Source organism: Balaenoptera musculus, chromosome 2 (assembly GCF_009873245.2).
Source record: "Balaenoptera musculus isolate JJ_BM4_2016_0621 chromosome 2, mBalMus1.pri.v3, whole genome shotgun sequence".
In the NCBI taxonomy this organism is placed as follows: domain Eukaryota; kingdom Metazoa; phylum Chordata; class Mammalia; order Artiodactyla; family Balaenopteridae; genus Balaenoptera; species Balaenoptera musculus.
Genome location: NC_045786.1, coordinates 89,486,371 through 89,507,307, shown reverse-complemented (window position 1 = coordinate 89,507,307; position 20,937 = coordinate 89,486,371). Strand labels below are relative to the sequence as shown.

Below are 20,937 nucleotides of genomic sequence, written 5' to 3'. Positions count from 1 at the left end.
GGATAGAGATAAAAAGAAAAAGGGAGAGATTAGAGTTGTGTAGACCAAATAGAAGAATCCTGCAGCAGTCTAACCATCATAAGGAAAAGGCCTGAAATGAATGTAAGATATACCTGTCTGAAAAAGGGTCATGGATATGGGGATGGTGACATGAATTTGAGGATGGTAGGTCAAAAAGCATTGGTCAACATATAATTAGAGTCACCTTAACTTGGAAGAGGAGGTTGTCCTCTTTTGTTAGTGTGAGGAAGGAAAAGGACAGAGATGAAAATCTTTTACTTTTTCTTAACTGTTTGTATCTTTGATGGCAACTGTGGGAATGGGCTTAAGAGACATTTTCAAAGAATCAATAGGACTTAGGGTCTGATTAGTTATTGGGAAGGTAAAATTATTAGTCACTTTAAAGTTTCTTACCTTTATATTTTTGTTTCTAACCACCTAAACTTTATCCGGATTTAATATGTGACGTTTTGCTAGAGATATAGACATTACAGAAATATCGACTGGAAGGAAAAAAATCTTAAGGTTAAATCTTGATCTCTACAATGCCTCAGAGATGCCAAAATCCAGAATTCAAAAACTATTGTATATTTTAACCTCTGCTTTCAAGTAGTTGGATTTTATTTTAGATAGTTGGATTTTAATATGTCAAAAATGTAGGAAAGGAAACAACATATGTAAGATTATAAGATCCTGAAGAATAACTCTGAAAACAAACTAAGCAGGAAAAATATAAATACAAATTTTAATGAGGAAAAAACCCTGAAATAGAAATTCAAAAAATACCAAGAGGAGAGGTAATAGAGCTAATTGACTATTAATTGTAATATCTATGATAATATATTTATTTTTGATACATTTGTTGGCTGTTGTTGCTTAAAAATAGCTCCCTGATAGCACATTAAATTTCAGAATTTTGTTTGTAGTTTTTTCATATGTGCTCTTAGGTAAAACATGATATAAGACACTTAGGTATTTTCTTATAATGTTCTGACATTTGAATAATAAAGGTATGTTCCAAATATAATCTATACTTTCTTTCACATTTATTCAACAAATACTTTATGAGTGCTGACGCTGTGTACTCTGTTACCCATCCTTTCTCCCTGCTCTTCACTCTCCAACTTTCTGGACACTTGAATACTGTTGATACTTAAGGTGGTGAGGACTTTCATTACTGGATGGGGACCCTGTGTATGTTTTGAATATATTTTTAGGAACCAATAAAAGATTTACTGGCCCAGACCTAACATTTTTCTCCTGGCTTGATGACTTCATCTTTGCAAGGCTTTATTGTGACTTAAGCCTCTGCAGTCCTGCTTCAAGAAGTAAACAGTTGTATCTCACTACACCAAGAATTCTGCTAGGTACTTAGAAGGCCCTCACTAAAATTTTTAATGATTGATAAATACTATTTCCCTGGATTCTGACTAATCTCTTTTAAAATGTTAAGTGGACCACCTAAATCAGCCACCTACTTCTCTGCTTTGCTTGGTGACCTTGTGCTTGGTTACTGATGAATGAATATGTTTGCCTGAATCTTTGGAGCCAGTGGGAGAAAATCTTTAAAATTTCTTTTAATCGGTGTATCCATTGTGGATCTAGTTTTGTGTATTTCTCTGTCAGATCATGGAAATTTCCTTTTCAAAGGGAGGCAAAATATAGTGTGATTTTAGGGCAGGAATTTAAACTCAATCTGTCATTTTATGATTACACTAAAACTTTCCTGTCTTGTATTTTTTAGGAAATATTCTGCTGTACGTAGGGATGGCTCTTTCCATTACGTCCACAGTACTCCCTTTGGCAACTATTCTTTCATCTCTTTGGATGCCACTCTAAATCCAGGGCCTAAGAGACCTTTTAATTTCTTTGGAATTTTAGATCAGGTACAGTAAAAAATCTCACTTCCCTTTGCAGCTAACCTATTTTATCTTTTCCCAGATACATGCGGCTCACTTAAAGTTATACTAGGTAAACAAGTTCTTATCTAGACATGCTCGAGGAAAATTCTACTGTGGTTACAGGTATGGCTAGAAGAAATTATTGGCTACTTGAACCCTATTATTGTTATCCCTGTCCTTGTTCCAAAATCTGGGAAAGCAGTACCTCACATTTTACATTAATTCAGTAAACATTTGTTAAATATGTACTGGGACTTCCCTGGTGGTCCAGTGGTTAAGACTCCTTGCTCCCAATGCAGTGGACCAGGGTTTGATTCCTGGTCAGGGAACTAGATCCTGCATGCCACAACTAAGAGCCCGCATACCGCGACTAAAAGAGCCCACATTCTGCAACGAAGATCCTGTGTGCCACAACTAACCCAGCACAGCCAAATAAATATTTTTTTAAAATAAAATAAATATGTACGGGCTTCCCTGGTGGCGCAGTGGTTGAGAATCTGCCTGCCAATGCAGGGGACATGGGTTCGAGCCCTGGTCTGGGAAGATCCCACATGCCGCAGAGCGGCTAGGCCCGTGAGCCACAACTACTGAGCCTGCGCGTCTGGAGCCTGTGCTCCGCAACGAGAGAGGCCGCGATGGTGAGAGGCCCGCGCACCGCGATGAGGAGTGGCCCCCGCTTGCCGCAACTAGAGAAAGCCCTTGCACAGAAACGAAGACCCAACGCAGCCAAAAATAAATAAATAAATAAATAAAATTAAAAAAATAATAATAATAAATAAATAAATAAATATGTACTAAGTGCAGCATGCACTTTGCAAGGTGCAGGGCATACAGCTTTGTATACTATATGGTATATTCCTAAATCCCCACAGTTGCCATTTCTTTTTTTTTTTTTTTTAATGTCTGAAACATTTATATTAACATATACAGTTGCCATTTCTAACTAATGGTCTATATTTTTTTGGGAAGAGAAGGGCAACCATGGAAGTAAATGAGTTTTCTTTTTTTTTTTTTTTCATTTATTTTTTGTCTGCATTGGGTCTTCATTGCTGCATGCAGGCTTTCTATAGTTGTGACGAGCGGGCACTACTCTTCTTGCGGTGCACTTGCTACTCTTCCTTGCAGTGCGCGGGCTTCTCATTGCAGTGGCTTCTCTTGTTGCGGAGCACGGGCTTTAGGTGCACGGGCTTCAGTAGCTGTGGCTCGTGGGCTCTAGAGCGCAGGCTCAGTAGTTGTGGCGCACGGGCTTAGTTGCTCTGCAGCATGTGGCATCTTCCCAGATCAGGGATCAAACCTGTGTCCCCTGCATTGGCAGACAGATTCTTAACCACTGCGCCACCAAGGAAGTCCTAAATAAGTTTCTTTTAAAGTATTTTTCGTTAAGCTCGGTGAAAATTGTTGCTGGATTAAAACTGTATGGAAAGTCACATCTGAGAACCTCTAATTATTTCTTGGTACAGCAAATGTCAACTCATTATTGAGCACGTGCCCAAATGCAAGACATATGTGCCCATATATAAGAATACAAGGGTGATAAGATCAAGTCCTTGGCCTCTTAGAATATTTAATGTACTGGTGGGGCTTAAGACCTATACAGAAATAACTGTAATAAAAGGCAGAATTTGCTAAGTGCTGAAAGGTTCAAAGTGGTATGAGGGTTCAAAAAAACTTGAGCAGAATATTGTTAAATGCTTTGGGTTTATTAGACATTTTATTTCAGGAAGGTATATTTTGTTTCCTGTCTACTGAGTGTCTTTAGACGGAGTTGATCAGCTTATTATTTTAACACCTACCCCTTAGAATGTGTTTTTTAAGGTATGATTTGATAATCTGCATGAAAAGCAACTGTTTTGTAAAATGCAGATTCCTAGGCTTTGTCTGAGACTTACCAAATTAGAAACTCTGAAAGTAGGAGCCAGGAATTCATTGCTATAAGCACTTTGGAGATAATATTAATGTACATTTTTATATATACAAGTTATTTTAGAAATAATCTTTATGAGGGATGGTTTACAGACAATAAAATGCACTCATTTTGAGTATTTGAAGAGTTTTGACAAATGTATATACTGGTGTAACTGTCACCACAATCAAGACAGAACATTTCCATTACCCCAGAAAGTTCTCTTGTGTTGTTAGTCTTCACCTGCAGTCCCAGGGAACCACTGACGGGTTTTCTGTCAGTATAGATTAGTGCTGTTTGTTCTAGAATTTTACATAAATGAAATCATACAGTATGTACTCTTGTGTCTGGCTTCTTTTGCTTAGTATGTTTTTGAAATTCATCCGTATTACTGTGTGTATCCTTTTTATTGCTGAGTAGTATTCCATTGTATGGGTATGGATATACTGCAGTTTTTTGATGGTTTCTAGTTTTTGTCTGTTATGAGTAGAATGTTGTAAATATTCAGGTACAGGGCTTTCTGTGGACATATGTACATCTTGTTTTAGAAGTTTAGTTTCAATATCCTCTTTATTAATTGCACTGTGGTATACAGGGCTGAAAAGATTAGTGGTTCTTCATTGCTGCAAAGAAATTTATAAATAAAGAAAAAAATTTATGTAATTTAAAGATTGTTTATTTCTGTTTATCTATCAAATGGGAATAATCCCTGTCCTAGTTAGTGCAGAGTTATTTTTAGGATCAAATAAATTATATGTTTAAACAGTTTGAAACTTACAGAGGTCCATACAGGTCACTGTTTAGTAGGGTTTAAGCTTTAGAGGTAATATACTTATTATAAAACCTCAAGGGAGTCGTGTAACCTGTTGACATTAGATTTCAGCCTGAGCCCTTATTAAAGCTCCTTCTGTTTTTCTCTGATTTCAGAAACAGATGGAGGATCTTTTATTACTGGCCAAGGAGAGTAGTCGGAGCAACCACAGTATTTGGTTTGGACACTTTACAACATCCACTATCCTTTCTCCATCACCAGGAATTCGGTCCATAATGAGGTGAGGCAGGCTTCCAAAATCAAAATTAATTGCTTTTAATTCTTTTATGTTGTTCTACCTATCTTGCTTTTCTGAAGAGATATTTTTATTAGTTTGGCATCACAAGTTATCTTTGTTCATTTATTTCATTTATTTTTCATTGGTTAGTTCGGCTACAGCTTATTTGTGTGGGCACCTCCACACACTTGGTGGACTGATGCCTGTTTTGCACACTCGTCACTTCCAGGGCACTTTGGAACTTGAGGTGGGAGACTGGATGGTTAACAGAAGGTAAGGGAACTACCCCACAGAATACAACTTATACGTGTAAGTTTTGCTAAAGCAATGATAGTTTTCTGATCACTATCATGAGTGATCCCAGTTAAGGAAAAACATGTGATATCTCTATGTTTTTGAAGGAATATATGTATCTGGCAATTTTTATCCTTATGCAAAAACCTTGTTGCAGCAATTATATTTGCCATCACTATGTTATGTTGGCTTTTCAAACGCATCCTCTAGGAAATAGTTCTCAAAATCTAGTATACACGAGATCTATGGAGGAGCTTATGAAAAGTAAAAATTACCAGGCCCTGTCTCTAGAGATTTTGTCTGTGTTGGTCTGGGTTAGGACACAAGAAACTGCTTTTTTTTAAAAAGTCCACCAGATGCTCAATGGACCATACTTTGAGAAACACTAGGGCTAGAAATATGTCATCTTTTTCCCTGAATTTTATATCTGCCTTTCTAGTTATTGCTACAAGATTTAGTGATTTAAGTTCTTCAAACAGATTATAGTTGGTTTTATTAAGGTTAAAGTCTTTTAAAAATTATTATTATTAGACACTTTTTTAATTGCAGTATAGTTGTACAATATTATGTTACAGTTGTACAGTATAGTGATTCACAATTTTTAAAGGTTATACTCCATTTATAGATATTGTAAAATATTGGCTATATTCCCTGTGCTGTACAATATATCCCTGTAGCTTATTTTATATGTAATAGTTTGTACCTCTTAACCCCCACCTCTATCTTGCCCCTCCTCCCTTCCCTCTCCCCACTGGTAACCACTAGTTTGTTCTCTGTATCTGTAAGTCTGCTTCTTTTTTGTTATATTCCCTAGTTTGTTGTATTTCTTAGATTCCACATGTAAGTGGTATTGTACAGTATTTGTCTTTCTCTGTCTGGCTTATTCACTTAGCATAATACCCTTCAAGTCCATCACTGTTGCAACTGGCAAAATTTCATTCTTTTTTATGGCTGAGTAGTATTTCATTGTATATGTACCACATCTTCTTTATCCATTCTTCTGTTGATGGACACTTAGGTTGCTTCCATATCTTGGCAATTGTAAATAATTCTGTTATGAACATTGGGGTGCATGTATCTTTTCAAATTGGATATATATGCAGGAGTGGAAATGCTGGGTCATATGCTAGATCTAAGGTTAAAGTCTTCTGAAGAGAAAACATAACTTACTTATCAAAAGGATACAGTATAGTTAAATATATATTTATTGAGAAGAACGAAATATATATATTTGCGAATAACTATTTAAGTGCAAGTTTAAGTATAAATAAGTATCATCTCATTGTTTTTTATCAATTGCTCTTTAACTTAGTCAAACCCAGTGCTATGAAGATATTAGGTACTTAGTGAATATTTGTTGAGCTGAATATGTTATCTTTCTAATAACTACAGTTGACCTTTGAACAACACAGTTTGAACTGCGCAGGTCAACGTATACTCAGATGTTTTTCACAAAATACTTACTACAGTACCACACAATCTGTGGATAGTTGAATCTGTGGATGTGGAACTGAGGATACAGAGGGCTGATTGGGAAATTATACTCGGATTTTCTACTGCTTGGGGGTCGGTGCCCCAACGCCCGCATTGTTCAAGGGTCAACTGTACTTCCATTCATTAAAAAGCAGCTTTATATCTTGGAAGGTACTTATTCATTTCAGTTGGCTTTTCTAGAAACTGTGTAAGAGCTATGCTTGAAGCCTGTGATTAGTTGGCAACTGTAATTACTTTGAACTAAGACCTGTCTGTTCATGACTGTGAGGCTGTGGGCTGGGCTGGAATTGCCTTTTACCAGGTAGCCTTCCTAACCCTTGATCAGCTTCTTTATTTCTTATAAATGCTACAGTTACAAGTTAAGTGATGTTAATTATGGAGCCGTTTCCTTTCTTTCTCTTCCCACCTGCTCTCCTGTGTTCCAACCCTGGGGTTTTATTTGGAGTTTGTTTTACTGAAAGGACCTAACCTTTACCTGCCCTTATAAATGTTTAAATTATATTAGTACAATAGAAGAGTTTTTTTTTTTTTTTTTGGCTGTGCCTTGTGGCTTGTGGGATCCTAGCTCCCCGACCGGGGATCGAACCCCGGCCCTCAGCAGTGAGAGCATGGAGTCCTAACCACTGGACTGCCAGGGAATTCCCTAGGAGAGTTTTTTTTTTTTTTTCTTTAAACATCTTTATTGAAGTATAATTGCCTTACAATAGTGTGTTAGCTTCTGCTTTATAAAAAAGTGAATCAGTTATACATATACAATAGGTTCCCATTACTCTTCCCTCTTGCATCTCCCTCCCTCCCACCCTCCCCATCCCACCCCTCTAGGTGGTCACAAAGCACCGAGCTGATCTCCCTGTGCTATGCGGCTGCTTCCCACTAGCTATCTATTTTACATTTGGTAGTGTATATATGTCCATGACACTCTCTTACCCTGTCCCATCTCACCCCACCCCCTCCCCATATCCTCAAGTCCATTCTCTAGTAGGTCTGTGTCTTTATTCCCGTCTTGCCACTAGGTTCTTCATGGCCTTTTTTTTTTTTTTTCCTTAGATTCCGTATATATGTGTTAGCATACTGTAGTTGTTTTTCTCTTTCTGACTTACTTCACTCTGTATGACAGACTCTAACTCCATCCACCTCATTACAAATACCTCCATTTCATTTCTTTTTATGGCTGAGTAATATTCCATTGTATATATGTGCCACATCTTCTTTATCCATTCATCTGTCGATGGACATTTAGGTTGCTTCCAGGTCCTGGCTATTGTAAATAGAGCTGCAATGAACATTGTGGTACATGACCCTTTTTGACCTATGGTTTTCTCAGGGTATATGCCCAGTAGTGGGATTGCTGGATCGTATGGTAGTTCTATTTGTAGTTTTTTAAGGAACCTCCATACTGTTCCCTAGGAGAGTTTTTAAAAACAGTTAGTATATTAGTAATATTAGACTAGGCTTTGTTGTGGATGCAAATAAATCTAGAAATATCAATGGCTTAACACAACAGATGTTTAATTTTTCATTTATGTAAATCAGTATGAGTCAGGGAAATTCTCCTCCATGGGGTAACTCAGGGATTCAGACTTCCTCCATCTTATAATGTGACTATTTCAATACCTCAATTCCAGGGCAGGCAAGAGAGCACAGAGAACTCATACCCATTCTTAAGTACTTTGGACCAGAAGTGTGATACGTGTCACTTCTGTTCACAGCCCATTGGCCAGAACTAGTCACATGGTCCCAACCTAATACCAGGGAGACTGGGAAATGCAGGGGAGCACGTGGAGTGTTTGGTGAGCACTATTGTTTCTGCCATAGCTAATCATTTCTCTCCTTAGTTCTAAAAGTTAGAAAATACAAAACTTTGGTTACTTTTTAGTGAATAGTTTTACCTTTCATTGTGCATTTAGAAAATCAAAACCACTTAACTTTTGCTGTTTTCTTTGAAATTATAGAAATAAAAGTTTAAAAGAAGAATTAAAGGTTTCTAATTATGTTTATTTTAATATTTTATGTAGCATTGTTGATGGGATGAAGAATGTCAGATATTATTAGACTTATGATGAATGTTTTAGGTTCAAAATAGCCTTAAAGTATAGAAATCAAATGATTTAATTCAACAGACATTTATTTAAAAATTAAAGAGTACATGCTATGTACCAGGCATTGTTCTAGGACACAGTGAAAATTCATTGCTTCAGTCAGATCCCAGTTGTGACAAATGTCACATGTGCCAAAATGTATAAAGTGATAAGGGCAAGGGAAGAAAGAGGAACAATATTATTTACTCTGCATTCAAATTCATGATCTCAGAAAGTATAGTTTTATATTTTTACATTTGTCCTGTATATATCCTTCAGGCCCTCTTATAATATGAAGTAACTAATTACCTTCTTGTCCTCTGGTGTCTAGGTACCGGATCTTTGCTTTTGATCATGACCTCTTTAGCTTTGCAGATTTGATCTTTGGCGAGTGGCCTGTGGTTCTTATCACTAATCCTAAATCACTCCTCTATAGTTCTGCTAAACATGAACCACTAGAAAGACTCCTTCACTCAACACACATCAGGTATGTAGCAATTTTTCAGAATTTACTTTCAGTTTGATATTGATGAAGAATAAGTCATTGTGATTGCATTCTTATGTGAAAGCTATGAGATGCTCTACTTTAGTTTTCTCAGCAATCTAAACATTATATAAATTGCCTACTGTTTCATTCCTATTCAGTTAAAAAGTATATAATTTTTAAGCTGCTGAAATAAAAAAAAAAATCTAGAAGCCCATAATCCTACCATTATTATTTTTGTCTTTTATTCTCGCTTTTTTTATATGCATGGTTTTACATTGCTGTAATCATAATGTACCTGTTCATCTGTATCCTACTTTAGAAAATTTACATCGTATATCAGAAGTATATATTTTTTTGTTTTGCTACATAGCCTTTCAAAAAAGCAAAAGCTATGTAAACCTTTTGGAATTGAAAATTCATTTGGCATATGAATTTGACAGTGTATATAAATAGAATCTTTTTTTAAATTTATTTTTTATTGAAGTATTGTTGAATTACAATGTGTTAATTACTGCTGAGAGCAAAGTGACTCAGTTATACATGTATACATTCTTTTTCATATTCTTTTCCATTATGGTTTATCACAGGATATTGAATATAGTTCCCTGTGCTGTACTGTAGGACCTTGCTGTTTACCCATCCTATATATAATAGTTTGCATCTGCTAATCCCAAACTCCCAGTCCTTCCCTCCCCCACCCCTTCCCCCTTGGCAACCACCAGTCTATTTTCTATATCCCTGATTCTGTTGCTGTTTCATGGATAGGTTAATTTGTGTCATATTTTAGATTCCACATATAAGTGATACTATATGGTATTTGTCTTTGTAACTTCACTCAGTATGGTAATCTCTAGTTGAATCCATGTTGTTGCAGATGGCATTATTTCGTTCTTTTTTATGGCTGAGTAGTATTAAATAGAATCTTAATGAGACATTAACATTCCTTTTGCAAAGAGACATAACCTTTTGCAAACATAAGGGCACTTGTATTTTTTTTTAATTTATTTTTTATTTATTTATTTATTTATGGCTGTGTTGGGTCTTCGTTTCTGTGCGAGGGCTTTCTCTAGTTGCGGCAAGCGGGGGCCACTCTTCATCGCGGTGCGCGGGCCTCTCACTATCGCGGCCTCTCTTGTTGCGGAGCACAGGCTCCAGACGCGCAGGCTCAGTAGTTGTGGCTCACGGGCCTAGTCGCTCCGCGGCATGTGGGATCTTCCCAGACCAGGGCTCGAACCCGTGTCCCCTGCATTGGCAGGCAGATTCTCAACCGCTGCGCCACCAGGGAAGCCACCGGGTCTTCGTTTCTGTGTGAGGGCTTTCTCTAGTTGCGGCAAACGGGGGCCACTCTTCATCAAGGTGCGCGGGCCTCTCACTATCGTGGCCTCTTTTGTTGCGGAGCACAGGCTCCAGACGCGCAGGCTCAGTAGTTGTGGCTCACAGGCCTAGTTGTTCTGCGGCATGTGGGATCTTCCCAGACCAGGGCTCGAACCCGTGTCCCCTGCATTAGCAGGCAGATTCTCAACCACTGCGCCACCAGGGAAGCCCAAGGGCACTTGTTTTAATATACTCTTTTAAATTTTATTTTGAAAAGTAGTACAACATAACTTTTGGAAAATAGAGTAATGGGATTATATGTGTATCCCACCCCCCCCCACCCCCCAATAGAACTATTATTAACATGAGTTTTCCTTCTCAGGCATTCTCTTTCAGGCCTGTAGTTACACAGTCGTAATCATAGGGCACAGTGTATTCTAATTGCTACTTTTTTTCTGTCGACAGAGAGAATGGACCACAGTTTAACCATTTTCCTATCTTATTGGTGAACTTTTAGATTTTTTTCTCATTTGAGGATGAACATCTGATGCATATAGATTCTTCCTTCATTTGAATAATTGCTTTAGATAGAGTTCTGGAAATAGGATTCTAGGTGAAATAGTTTGAATTCCTTTGTGACTGTTGATAAAGATTGCCTGATTACTTTTTTTTTTGCAACTAAAATCATTATTCTTTTTCAGAAAATTGTGGTAAAATATACATAACATAAAATTTACCATGTTAAGCATTTTTAGTGGCAATAAGTACCTTTATATTGTTGTGCAACCATCACTACCATTTTTTTCAGCTTCCAAAACTGCAGCTCTGTACCCATTCAACACTAACTCCCTATTCCCCCTCCCCCCAGCCCCTGGCAACCACCAATTCTACCTTCTGTCTCTATGAATTTGATGACTCTAGGTACCTCATAGGGGAATCATACAGTATTTGTCCTTTTGACTGGCTTTCTTTCATTTAGCATAATGTCCTCATCCATTTTGAAGCATGTTTCAGAATTTCCTTGCTTTTTAAGGCTGAGTATTCATTGTTTCATACTTGTTTATCCATTCATCTGTTGATAGACATTTTTGCTTCTGCCTTCTCACTACTGTAAATAATGCTGCTGTGAACATGGGTGTACAAATATGTGTTCCAGTCCCTGCTTTCAGTTCTTTGGGTATATATTCAGAAGTGGGATTGCTGGATCATGTGGTAATTCAATGTTTAATTTTCTGAGGAACCTCCACATTGTTTTCCACAGTGGCTGTGCCATTTCACATTCCCACCAGCAGTGCACAAGGTACCTGATTACTTTTTAAAACAGATACTAATTTATAATGTTATCAAGCAATATGAGTGCCAGTTTCACAGCACTCTTTTTTTTTTTTTTAACATCTTTATTGAAGTATAATTGCCTTACAATGGTGTGTTAGCTTCTGCTTTATAACAAAGTGAATCAGTTATACATATACAATATGTTCCCATTTCTCTTCCCTCTTGCATCTCCCTCCCTCCCACCCTCCCCATCCCACCCCTCTAGGTGGTCACAAAGCACCGAGCTGATCTCCCTGTGCTATGCGGCTGCTTCCCACTAGCTATCTATTTTACATTTGGTAGTGTATATATGTCCATGACACTCTCTTACCCTGTCACAGCACTCTTATCATTATTGGATATTGTACTTTTAAAAAGATTTACTAATTATTCTGGAAAAAAGGGTACCAATATGTTTTAATTTATTTCTTTTGATCACTAGGTAAGTGGAACATACATCTCTCGGTCAGGTTTCTTTTTTTTTTCTTTTTTTTTTTTTTTTTAATAAATTTATTTATTTATTTATTTATTTTTGGCTGCGTTGGGTCTTCGTTGCTGTGTGTGGGCTTTCGCTAGTTGCAGCGAGCGGGGGCTACTCTTTGTTGCTGGAGGGCTTCTCATTGCAGTGGCTTCTCTTGTTGCAGAGCACGGGCTCTAGGCATGCGGGCTTCAGTAGTTGTGGCATGTGGGCTCAGTAGTTGTGGCTCGCGGGCTCTAGAGCGCAGGGTCAGTAGTTGTGGCACGTGAGCTTAGTTGCTCTGCGGCATGTGGGATCTTCCCGGACCAGGGCTCGAACCCGTGTCCCCTGCATTGGCAGGTGGATTCTTAACCACTGCGCCACCAGGGAAGTCCCGGTCAGGTTTCTTGATAGGAGCTGGATATCAGATTTAGATTTAGAATAGTTTCTAATTTCTCACCAGTTCAGGTTGGCTGAATTATACAACTCCAGAAGCCACCATTTAGAAAGAAACCAGATCATATGAAGAGTGTCATATGAACAGTTGTACAATGTAATGGTCTGCCTTACCGTTGTCCCTCGGTATCTCTGGGGGATTGGTTCCAGGACCCCCTGGGAATACCAAAGTGTACAGATGCTCAAGTCCTTTATATAAACTGGTGTAATATTTGCATATAACCTATGCACACCCTCCCTATACTTTAAATCATATCTAGATTACTTATAATACCTAACACAATGTAACTGCTATGTAAATAGTTGCTGGCGAGAGGCAAATTAAAGTTTTGCTTTTTGGAACTTTCTTGAAATTTTTCTTTTCTGAATATTTTTGATCCATGGTTGGTAGAAACCACAGGTTCCACATCACAGTAACTCGCAGATCAACCAACGGAAGGCCATCTGTACTTACATCTTTTCAGGTTATAATAGGGTTATTCTTCTTTATAAAAACAATGCCAAATACCTAAAACCATGCATTTATGCTCTTATTTTAGAGTCTTGGTGTTCTCCTTATCCTCCATTACTTCAGTCGCAGTTAAGATTGACGGAGTTCATTTAGGGCAAGCTAGTCATTTGTCTGGTCCTATTTTCATACTAAAGTGGAATCCAAGAAACTACAGTAATAAGACACATAACATAGAAGTAATCGTCCAGGTAAGTTAGTAATTTTCAACTTGCTATGTGAATGATTAGGCTGTAACCACATTGAACTCTGATTTGTTTTTTGTTTTGTTTTGTTTTTGTTTTTGTCAATTGATAAGATGAAACTAAGTGAATAAAAAATTTGAATACACTGGATTTAGTATGTTCTGAAAATGGACACTCAGGAATAATTCTAGTTTTAGACTAAAAACTGGGCAGAGAACATGAGTGTGCAACTACTGGCTGTAGTCCCCTCTTTTTGTCCCCAGGGAATCATTCTTCTGTTTTCTTCCAACTTTGGCCAGAATCTTTTAATAATGGGAGCACATTCCCCAATATTCCTAAAGATAATAGAATAAGTTGGAAAACATATAATATTTACGTATCCATGCCTTTGATTGCTGTCTCCAAGAATAGGAAATTGTGTCACTATTTTGAAAGCTCTAGGGTAAATAATTTTTAAGGCATCCATCACAGGGATTTTTTTGTTTGGCGAGTGGGCATTGATAGCACATGCAGTAACTGTCTGCCTGTCCCTTTTCTGATTCAGCTTGGGGAACATTTAATTCACTAGACCTGCCGGAGTAGAAAGTGATCATCATCACCAAAGTAGAGCAGTTTCATCAACAATCTGAAACACTTTAGGGGATAGACTGTGCTAAAAAATTAGTTTCTGGGGAAAAAAAAAATCTGTCAACTTCTACAACTTTATGATTTGATGAAGTTTTAAACTATTTAATCTTTTAATGTTAAGTCTTAGTTTGAAGATTATCAAGTAATCCTTCAGAAAACACATGTGATTATTTTCATTATCTTTTTTGTATGTGTCACAGAGAAGGATTTAGAGCAGGAAGGAGCTATTTACTGAGCTTCTTCTAAGGAGATGCCAGACACTTAGAATTTTTTACGAAATCTGTATAACAATCTTATGTGGTGGGTAGTTTTATCCCCAATTCATAGATGAGGAAACGAGAGAAGGCACTTTGCAGTACCACCCATCTTTGAAGTGTTCTGCTTAGGAGGAAGAAGACACTCATGGGTAGGAAGTGGAAGGAGGGACTCCTGGGGATGAACTCCTTAATGTCTTTCATATTAGAAGTTGGCTCATTTTAAAAAGACTTGAAGATACAAGTGCACATAGAATAAATTGTTCCCTATCTTTACAGTCATGGGGAAGAAGTAGCAACCGTAGGACACCTGCTCACTGTTGGAATGGGCAACTTCCAAATCTTTGGATTGCTTCCGAACCCCAGCTTCTGTAGTTTTATGAGGAAGAAACCATAGCTCACATTTCTTGAAACATTTCTGCCTGCTTAGTTGAATCCTTAGTAAAAATGTGAAATCACATATACTTTTTATATGTTTAACATTTCTTACGTTATTGAGGTATAATTTATATTAAAAAACTCCATATATTTAAAGAGTACAATTTTGTGTGTTTTGACTTTCTTATACATCCTTAAAACCATTTCTACAATCAATATGATCTATCACCCTCAAAAGTTTTCTTACGTCCCTTTGCAACTGCCTTCCCTCCACCCTCATTTCCAGGCAACCACTGATCTGTTTTATGTCTGTGAGTATAACTTTAAAAAATTAGTCTACTGAACATTAAACAGGGAACCTGTCCCCTCATTCATCAGTGAGAAAGTTCTGTCCTTTTAAATACAGTATACCATAGATAAGTCTGAAAGAAAAATTAATGGGAGAAGACATCGATTTATTATCTTATATTTTACCTATTCACTGTATTTATTGAATATGTGTAAAGTTCTGGGCAGCCTAGTACCAACTAGACCTTTAGGTCAGTTCTCAGTGTGGTTCCTGAAGTAGTAGCATCAACATCACCTAGGAACTTGTTAGAAATCCCATCCCAAACCTATGTATCAGAAACTCTGGAGATGGAACCCAGCCATCTGTTTTGACAGTCCCTCCAGGTGATTCTGATGTGCATTAAAGTTTGAGAACCAGAATTTAAGATTATTGTGCCTCCTTTGCCAATTTAAAGGGCAAACTCTAGAAATCTCTATATCTCAAAATTAAAGAAAATCTCTGCTTTAAAACAAGAACTTAAAAAAAAACCCAAGAACTGTCATTCAGAGTAAGAACATTTGAGCAATAAAAGTTTGATAAACACCAGTACAAGTTCTTTTTGCTATTTTAAAACTTTTTATGATGAGGAATTTTTTAAATATATGAAAGAAATACTATAATAAATCTCCATGTATCCTTCACCCAACTTCAAAGATTATCAACTTTGACCAGTCTTGTTTCATCTGTACCCCATCCACTTCTCTCCTCCCTGTACCACGATGTCATTTCATCTGTGTAAATATGACAGTATATATCTCTAAAAGATAAGAGCTATTTTTAAAAAACGTAACCATAGTACCATATCACACCTGAAAAATTAACAGTAATTCCTTAATATCAAACTATCCAGCTAGTGTTCAGTTTTCTTATTTTGTCACATATAATTGCATTTGGTTGGTTCAAATCAGAATCCAAACAAGGCTCAAATATTGCATTTAGATGATTGTCTCTTCAGTGTCTTTTAACCTATAGGTTCCCTCTCCACCCTCCTTTTTTTTTCCCCTCTCAATTTGTTTGCTTTGGAAACTGGATCTTTTATCCTGTACTGTTTCTGTATTCTGGATTTTTGCTCTTTATATCCATGTGTTATCATATAGCATGTTCCTCTACCCCATCTAGTTTCTATTACTGTAGTTAGATTTCGAGGTTTGATCAGATCTGAGTCTGTTTTTTGGCAGGAATACTTCATTTGGTGTTTTATGCTTTTATCAGAAGCCTATGGTATCCGGTTGTCTCTCTTTTAATAATGTTAAGATTGATCAATGTATGCAGATATTGTTGACCCTACCCAGTGGTATGCTGGTAAATATTTAACAACCAGCTTGGGGCAGGTTTGAAGGGAGGACCCTGATTTGTAGCGTCTCCCTGATTTATACCAATTTCCATAGAATAAATATTCCTCCCGTAGCTGGTTTTAAGCTACTGACACATCAGCTGGTCTGCAAAATTCCTGAATAGGTAGCAGTTGGCCCTTGTGGGTCAGTCAAGCCAGTGCCAGCACACTGAAGGCTTATCCTCCATTCAGCTTTTCAGTACCCAATCAGCTTTTCACTGAGGGATTAGCATTTACTGATAATCTCAGCCTAGATCCATTATTTCATCAGAGTTATAAAATGGTGATATTCAAATTGCCACTCCTAATTATAGGAGTATTAATTAGAATAGTCCCACAAAGAAAAAATTTGCCTCATCTTTTTGGTACCCAGATATAGAGTTCATACAGGAAAGGCAGGATAAGTCTTCATTCTTCCTCCACCTTTCCTGTTCTAAACCAGTTTTCAAAGTAATGAGTTACTTCTCTAGCTTCTGCCAAAGGTAACTAAATGAGTCTTATAGTATCATTATTAATTCATAGTTTAAAAAATATATATTTGGTATGTTTCAGTCCATTGCATTTATTCTTTTTGATGCTCAGTTGTTTGTCTTTGACTAATGGGAGCCTCTCCAAGTTGGCCACTAAGTCCTTTGATACAATCCCTGTAAGTCCTTGTTAGTTTTCTTGCTTTCTGGTAGAAGATGTTTCAAGTTCTTTTGCGTTTCTTACTCAAGAACTGGAATCACCTATTTCTCTAAAGAGCACTGGTTTCTTGTAGTGAGAAGTTTTATTTTGAGACCAAAATCTGGGCACTAGCCCAGCTAGCTCATTGTTGTTGAGTTCATTATTATTTTTAGGCCTTTTCAGTAAACAGAGGGAAATACAGATTTCTTTTTTTTAAAAGAGAGAATACATTGTAATACATACTGATATTTCCAGTTCAAATCTAGAATTACAGGGTTTAAAAGAAGTTTTATTTAAAGTGCTTATAGGAAGAATCAAAAGTAAATGAAAAAAATGTTGCTTATTCTGAGATAACTGACAAAAGTTATTGGAAACTTAATCTTGGAACATTGTACGTATTTGTACATGAGGGTTGCTTCTCTGCTGTGCTTATAACTAGGACTCTGCTGGAAGAAGTAAGAGTGTTCACCACATATTTTCTGCTCGAGAGGATATTCACCTCAGGTTTGATCCTCTGGCATCATTTATTCTCCTTACTGACCATTGTACTGTGGTGAGTAAATTCAACTAAATGTTATGTGTGTTTTTAGTTTGGTAGGTCCAAAGTCATAAATAATATAATAATCATGTGATGAGAAAGTGGAACCTTATAAAATTAAAAGTTTAGTTGCTTGTCTAGAAGGATACAGTGATTTTAAATTGATTTGAATTAAAAGAAGTGGAGGCATGGACATATAATACCTGTTTTGGGACCTAGTTCTACCTAGTGCCATAAAACAAGGATAACTAAATGAATTATAGGGACTGTGCTAAATTGGATTGGGATCTTTCAAAAATAATATTTCTTCCTATATAAATAATACATGCTTAATATAGAAAACTTGGAAAATTTAGAAATAAAGTACAATCAGCCCCACATCATTCTTTTATCACACTAGCCATTATAGCCATTGCATTTCTCATTATGATACTCTCTATTTATTTTTCTCTTACGTACATTAAGATATGAGTTTTTAATATAAAATGGTAATATACTTTTTTTTTTTTATAAATTTATTTATTTTATTTATTTATTTTTGGCTGTGTTGGGTCTTCGTTGCTGGGCGCGGGCTCTCTCTAGTTGCGGCGAGCGGGGGCTACTCTCCATTGCGGTGCACGGGCTTCTCATTGCGGTGGCCTCTCTCATTGCGGAGCATGGGCTCTAGGCTTCAGTAGTTGTGGCACACAGGCTGAGTAGTTGTGGCTCGCGGGCTCTAGAGCGCAGGCTCAGTAGTTGTGGTGCACGGGCTCAGTTGGTCCGTGGCATGTGGGATCTTCCCGGACCAGGGCTCGAACCCGTGTCTCCTGCATTGGCAGGTGGATTCGTAACGACTGTGCCACCAAGGAAGCCCAGTAATATACTTTTCATTCTTTTTTTTCTGTCTGATTTTTTCCACTGAGGAATTTGTTTTGACTGTTTTCTTACATCACATTTATTTTATAAATGATGCTTATTGGCTGCATTATATAGTCATAGACACATCTTAATTTATTTTACCATTTCCCTATTGTTGGACATTTGTTTCCAATTTTTCCCTCTACTATAAAAATACTGCTTATAACTAAGTTTTTGCACATACTAGTTTTTTTTCTTAAACTTTTTATTTTATATTGGAGTATAGTTGACTAAAAATGTTGTGATAGTTTCAGGTGTACGGCAAAGTGATTCAGTTATACATATGCATGTATCTATCCTTTTTCGAATTCTTTTCCCATTTAGGTTGTTACATAATATTGAGCAGAGCTCCCTGTGCTATATAGTAGAGGTCCTTGTTGGTTATCCATTTTATTTTATTTCTTTTAATATTTCTTTATTTATTTAATTTATTTATTTGGTTGCGCTGGGTCTTAGTTGCAGCAGGTGGCCTCCTTAGTTGTGGCTCGTCGGCTCCTTAGTTGTGGCATGCAAACTCTTAGTTGCAGCATTGCATGTGGGATCTAGTTCCCTGACCAGGGATTGAACCCTGGCCCCCTGCATTGGGAGCGTGGAGTCTTAACCACTGCACCACCAGGGAAGTCCCTGGTTATCCATTTTAAATATAGCAGTGTGTACATGTCAATCGCAAACTCCCTAACTATCCCTTCCCCCCACCCTTACCCCCTGGTTTGTTTTCTAAGTCTGTGAGTTGTACATATTAGTTTTTTTGGAAATTTCTGGAAATGAATTGTTGGATCAAAGAGTGGATGCATTATTCTATATACTTCATTTATTTATTATATAATTCCACAAAATTTTAAATTATTTATTATATTCATTGTTTTTGGTCTGTTCCCCCTCATTAAAATATAAGCCCCATGAGGGCAGAGATCTTTGTCTTTTTGATATGCCTAACACAAGTAGGCCCTCAAATAAATATTTCTTGAATGAATAAATGGGTTTTTTTTTTTTAAATATACACTGTCAAACTGTCTTTCAGAGAAGCTCTGGCAATTTACACTTTATTTTCCTCAGATCTCCCTATCCTGGGTATTGACATAAAATACACTACAATGTTCAGAAGAAAATTTAAACCCCCTTTAATTTCATCTCCCAGAGATACCTTAATATATGTCCTCACATACTTAAAATGTGAATTCCTTATTATTTTAATTTACTTTTATTACTTGTGTGATTGAACTTTTAAAAAATATGACTAATGGGCATTTGCATCTCATTTTTACAAATCTTTTTGTGTCATTTATTTTTCTTTTGGGAATTTTTAATGGTCACCTAGATCAGGCTTTGGAAACTTTGGTGTACTTATGAATCACCTGGGAATGTTAATAAGAGGCAGATTCTGATTAGTAGGGCTGAGATGGGGCCTGAGATTCTGCATTCCTAACAGGCTGAAGGTGATTCCAATGATGATCTGGGACCCATATTTTGGGAAACAAGAACCTAGATAAAATGTCTCTTTACTGTGAATTAATCTCCAAGTGAGTGACTTCTTGATGGAGAAAGCATAAGGAAATGCAGTCTCTGTTCACTCAGCCTGCAGTGTACTGTGTACTGTTGTTTTTTTTTTTTTCACTCCTATACAACTTTAAATAAAACAGTACAAATTATACTTATCCTAGTACAGTGAAAGTAGACTATTTTAATTTGATCACTTTATATAACTGTATGAAATCACTTAGTTTCAACATTGGTCCAGGTATCATATCCAAATCTTGAAAGAATAATGCTGAGGCAACTTACAATTATCTTTTTTGGTGGATCAGATGTTCAATTCTCTTTGACTGTATATTTTTCTCATATAGTCATTTCTGCTAATGATGTCATTTCCATTTTTGTTAATTAGGCCATTTAAAAAAACTGAAGCTGTATCCATGTATCTTTGTCACGTGAGTATCTATTTCTCTGCAGGCCCGGGTCCTTTTTGTCATGATTGTGCTGATCCAGCTCATCATTCTCATTACTTTTCGGTATCGAGCATATCCAGAGCATAAAGGTTAGTCACCATGGTTCCTTAATCTTAGAAGACTTTACTTTAGTGTATCCCATAAGGTCCTCACTATTACCAGGTGATAAATATCAGTGCAGATTATCTTTGCCTGAGCTCTGTGAGGTGCATCCTTCAAACTACCATGCTCACCTCAAACCCTCTTTTCCATACCATTTTCTCCAGCCATTCTAGGTCATAATGAGCGCTTGCTTCTCTGAATCCCAGCAGTCCTTCCTGAGGATTAATTCTGTATTTAACTAGCCAATGATCTTGTTTTACATTACCACTTCAAATGTATATACATTTTCTCTTCAATCAGACTGTAAGTTCCTCAGTATAGGAGCCCTTGTTTTCTACTTCTTTTCTCTTTTCCACGGCACCCAGTTTGTGCATTACAGACAATAAATACTTGTTGAATTAAATGTTCATTATCCCTTCTTGGCTTGG

General features: G+C 36.9%; 1 protein-coding gene across 4 annotated transcripts in view; it reads left to right on the top strand.

Moving 5' to 3' along the window:
* The window catches only part of TMEM62 (transmembrane protein 62), a 35,620-nt gene that overhangs the window by 6,335 nt on the left and 8,348 nt on the right, over positions 1 to 20,937 (top strand). For 2 of the 4 annotated variants that reach the window (XM_036844299.1, XM_036844301.1), the window contains 7 exons: positions 1,745 to 1,886; positions 4,732 to 4,856; positions 5,004 to 5,126; positions 9,051 to 9,206; positions 13,287 to 13,446; positions 17,466 to 17,579; positions 20,412 to 20,496. In XM_036844299.1, coding sequence (XP_036700194.1) covers positions 1,745 to 1,886; positions 4,732 to 4,856; positions 5,004 to 5,126; positions 9,051 to 9,206; positions 13,287 to 13,446; positions 17,466 to 17,579; positions 20,412 to 20,496 — 905 coding nt within the window. Of the gene's footprint in view, positions 1 to 1,744; positions 1,887 to 4,731; positions 4,857 to 5,003; positions 5,127 to 9,050; positions 9,207 to 11,781; positions 11,821 to 13,286; positions 13,447 to 17,465; positions 17,580 to 20,411; positions 20,497 to 20,937 lie in introns of all 4 variants that reach the window. The other 2 variants (XM_036844298.1, XM_036844300.1) reach the window with 2 other exon arrangements.